This window comes from Melozone crissalis, unplaced genomic scaffold (assembly GCF_028551555.1).
Source record: "Melozone crissalis strain CALT ecotype California unplaced genomic scaffold, PUWL_Pcris_2 ptg000042l_1, whole genome shotgun sequence".
NCBI classification, from domain to species: domain Eukaryota; kingdom Metazoa; phylum Chordata; class Aves; order Passeriformes; family Passerellidae; genus Melozone; species Melozone crissalis.
Window position 1 is genome coordinate 56579570 of NW_026535820.1, and position 3526 is coordinate 56583095.

At 46.7% G+C, this 3526-nt stretch overlaps 1 protein-coding gene across 1 annotated transcript in view; it reads left to right on the forward strand.

Moving 5' to 3' along the window:
- Window positions 1-3526, forward strand: part of BMP6 (bone morphogenetic protein 6) — an 87276-nt gene that overhangs the window by 82331 nt on the left and 1419 nt on the right. Inside the window, exons 5-6 of the mRNA XM_054285008.1 lie at window positions 1344-1420; window positions 3325-3435. Coding sequence (XP_054140983.1) covers window positions 1344-1420; window positions 3325-3435 — 188 coding nt within the window. The remainder of the gene's footprint in view (window positions 1-1343; window positions 1421-3324; window positions 3436-3526) is intronic.

Sequence of the window (3526 nt, forward strand, 5' to 3'; positions counted from 1 at the left end):
TTCAAGCCATGTTAGGGGCACCAGGGGGCTGGTAAGCTGAAAGATCCAGGGCAGCAGGAGGCAGGGGCATCAGCCTGTGGCATCTGCCTGCTGACAGGAGTGCCTGTACTTGCAAATGGGAGCTGTGAGGGAGGAGAAGGCCCCTGTGGAAAGGCATGGGAGGAAAACACGGATGGTGGCTTTGGCTCCCAAGCTGCTTGGCTGAATTTGTTGCCGTCTCTTTCTCTCGTGCCTACCATCGGGTGCAAAGCACAGGATCAGCAGCTGTAGCTGGTGGCCAAGTCACCTCACTGCAAGGGTGGTTTCTGTGGCTGCTCTGCTGAGGTCCAGCAGCCACTTGAGGTGTGACAAAATCAGCAACCACCCATCAAGGTGGATGTGTGCAGCCACCTGGAGGTGAAAGGCCCCTCTGTCACAGCTCAGCTCCTCTGCTCACTGTGGTTTCAGGTGTTCACATGCCGAGCTGCCTCTCTTTCCAAATATAAATGGGAAATTCCACTTGCTGTCAATAGCTGTACTTTGTGGGATCATCAGGACCAGCTCCTGCATGGGTGAAACATCCCCATACATTGTGCCATGGCAAGTGGGAAGGTCTTGATCAGGTCTTTGCATCCTGTGTCCTCACTTTATTGACAATAAGGAGCAAGTGAATGGTGAGATCATGTCAAGTGCTGTGTCATCTGCAAATAAGCAGTTTATAGAAAGGAGAAATGTGTTTTTCAGAGCATGGTTTGTAAAGGTCCAAGGGCAGAGGTGGTGCCATGGGTCACATGAGACTGTGGGGCAAACTGGGATAAGGTACAGAGAGGAACAAGGACATGGCTTCCCTGCCTATGGGACACCTTAGCTGTTTGAGGACTTCTGCAGACTGGTGCAGGGGCACAAGGTGATGATTAACCTTCCTGGGGCTGTAGTTCTCTCTCTCAGTGAGTGTATGCAGCTTGAGCTCCCCACCTGTGGCAGCACGTGCCAGAAATGGGAGCTGAGGAAGTGGGGTGAGTGTGAGCACTCGATGGAGATGCAGTCTATGCAGGGTAGTAGTGAAGTAGATTTATTTTTAAGAAGTCATTTTACTGGAGGTGTTTTCCAAGCACTTTAAAGACAGCTGAGTTACTATAACTGAGTCACTGTTACTTGGGTTCCTCCATTCCCACAGGCGTCTTAAAAGCTTCAGCCCTGCTTTGGATGTCCCTCAACACCCTTATCCTTTTAGCTGCTGAGGGAGCTCATCACTTCTCACTGCTGAGCCCGCAGCATGCACACATCTGGCCAGATGTGCCCTCCAGCAATGCTCAGCCTGTTTTACTTTCTAAATTCTTGTTTTGCTCTTTTTCTTTTAACAGATTACAACAGCAGTGACTTAAAAACAGCGTGCAGAAAGCATGAGCTTTACGTTAGCTTCCAAGACTTGGGATGGCAGGTGTGTGATGTTTCTCTCTGGGTAAACCAGACATTTTGTTATGAAATGTTATCTAAACAGTGTCATGGTAATTCCACTCGAGTCTGCCATTATGCTTTAAAATGTCCCTTGTGCCTCTTCACTAAAACCAGTCACAGAGAAGGGCAAATAAATATTGATAGTTGTGACATTTGATAAGACCCAGAGAAAGCTTGATACTTTATGGGATTCAAGTATACAGTCATTCTCTGTCACTCTTGGGAGTCACGGTACGGGCAAGGGCTTATATCTGTGTACCTCTAATGATAAGGAAAACAATCTGATGTTAAGCAGTGATTTTAACTCAATTTTTTTCTAGTGATCACCCTGATTTTAACCTTGGCCATTGTTTGAAATCCTCCACAATCCCTGCCCCACAATTAGCACTGCCTGCGGTAGGTAGACTGAAGACTGAGTTTAGTTGCAACACCATGAGGCCAGAAAGTCATTATAAAGTAAGTTATTTAGACCAGGCTATAGTGCAAACAAACATCATATTTCAAAGAATGTCCTCACCTTCTCTTTTTATTTTATTTATTTTAAATTCCTTCATTCAGCACTTGTGAGGGAGGTCCCATTTCTATCAGGTAATGTTTTTACCAGGTTATAATTCAGGATGCCAGGGCTGTCCCTGCTGCCTCTGTAATACACAACACAAGCAAGTCCCCTCTCAGCTAATGGGATAGCGGCACTTTTTGTAGCTCATGTGTCAACTCCAGCCCAGTAGCTGCAACTGTGATTGTAGGCTGACTCCATTCCCCATTACTTATGGGTGATTTTTCACTTGAGCAGAGACATTCCACCTCTTCCTTAATCTTACTTGCCCTGCTTTTGGGCAGGAAGTGGATTCCAGTTGGGAAGTTCATGATCTTGAAGGTACTACCTTCACCATTCTGGTTGCAGAAAGGTAAGATGCTGCCAAAGGAAGGCCACAGACCAGCAGGGCTCATTCTAAGAGCTGGAATCCAGGTCCTACTTTTTGTAGGAAAATGATCAAGGCAAGGTAGAGCCCCCTGCAGTTGGGCACTGCTATTTCCTTCAGAACAAACTTGGTTAGCGAAGCTACAGCAACAGTGTGTGGCTGCTCAGCCCTGCTGAAGCAAAATTCAGGCAAACTCAGGGGGTTGTCAGGTAGAGTGGAAGCTGCCTAAGAGATACATGCACATGAAACATACTCACATGTCCTTCTGCAGGGGGATCTGCAGTGACCCAACACCAAAGGAGGCCAAGTGTCTCCTGTTCCGTGGTGCTGCTTTTAATTTCCCTTTGGCTCTTTTGTGTCAGCAGCAGACAAGCTTCCATTGGTGAAGAGTCCCTTTTTGCCTAGCATGGCACTCAGATTGCCACTGGGGCCACCTCAGCTCAGGCTGGCTGTCCTGCCCCTCCTTTAGGAGTCTGGCAGATGTGGAGAAGCTGTTAGGCAGCCAAGATTTCCCACAGTGTCTTTAGCAGAGTAGTATCCCTCTATAAGAGTGTATAAGCTAGGCTCATTCTGAGGGACACCAGCTGTGCCTGTGACTCAACCTAGGAAAGGTATTTCAGCCAGAGGGCCTGCAGGAAATACTGGAAATAAAGGCCTCCAAACCACAATCCCCACAATTCAACCCAACGAGAGTTTTAGGGGTAAAGCCCTCTTAGTTAGTGGTAGTTGAGCTGTACACAGATGTGCATCATTCTTTGGACATTAAAATCAGTGTGTCCATGGAAAAGTGACACACAAAAAGTGATACACAAAAAGAAATAAAAAAAAAACCCAACTAAAACTCGAGCAGTTTCAGTGAAAACACATTTTCACCCTCAAGGAAGAAGTTAGTGGAAAATTTTCAGCTGCTTTTAATTGTGTGCAGTTGTCTGTTGAACCACGTTGTGTTTGTTTTCCTAAAAAGGACTGGATAATCGCTCCAAAAGGCTACGCAGCCAACTACTGTGATGGGGAGTGCTCGTTCCCACTCAACGCCCATATGAATGCAACCAATCATGCCATTGTACAAACTCTGGTAAGTCTCCAGGCAGCTCAATGCCAAAGCACCAGGTGAATTTGTGAGCAATATACCAGTGTCTCAGTTGTGTTTTCTTTCTTGGCAACAG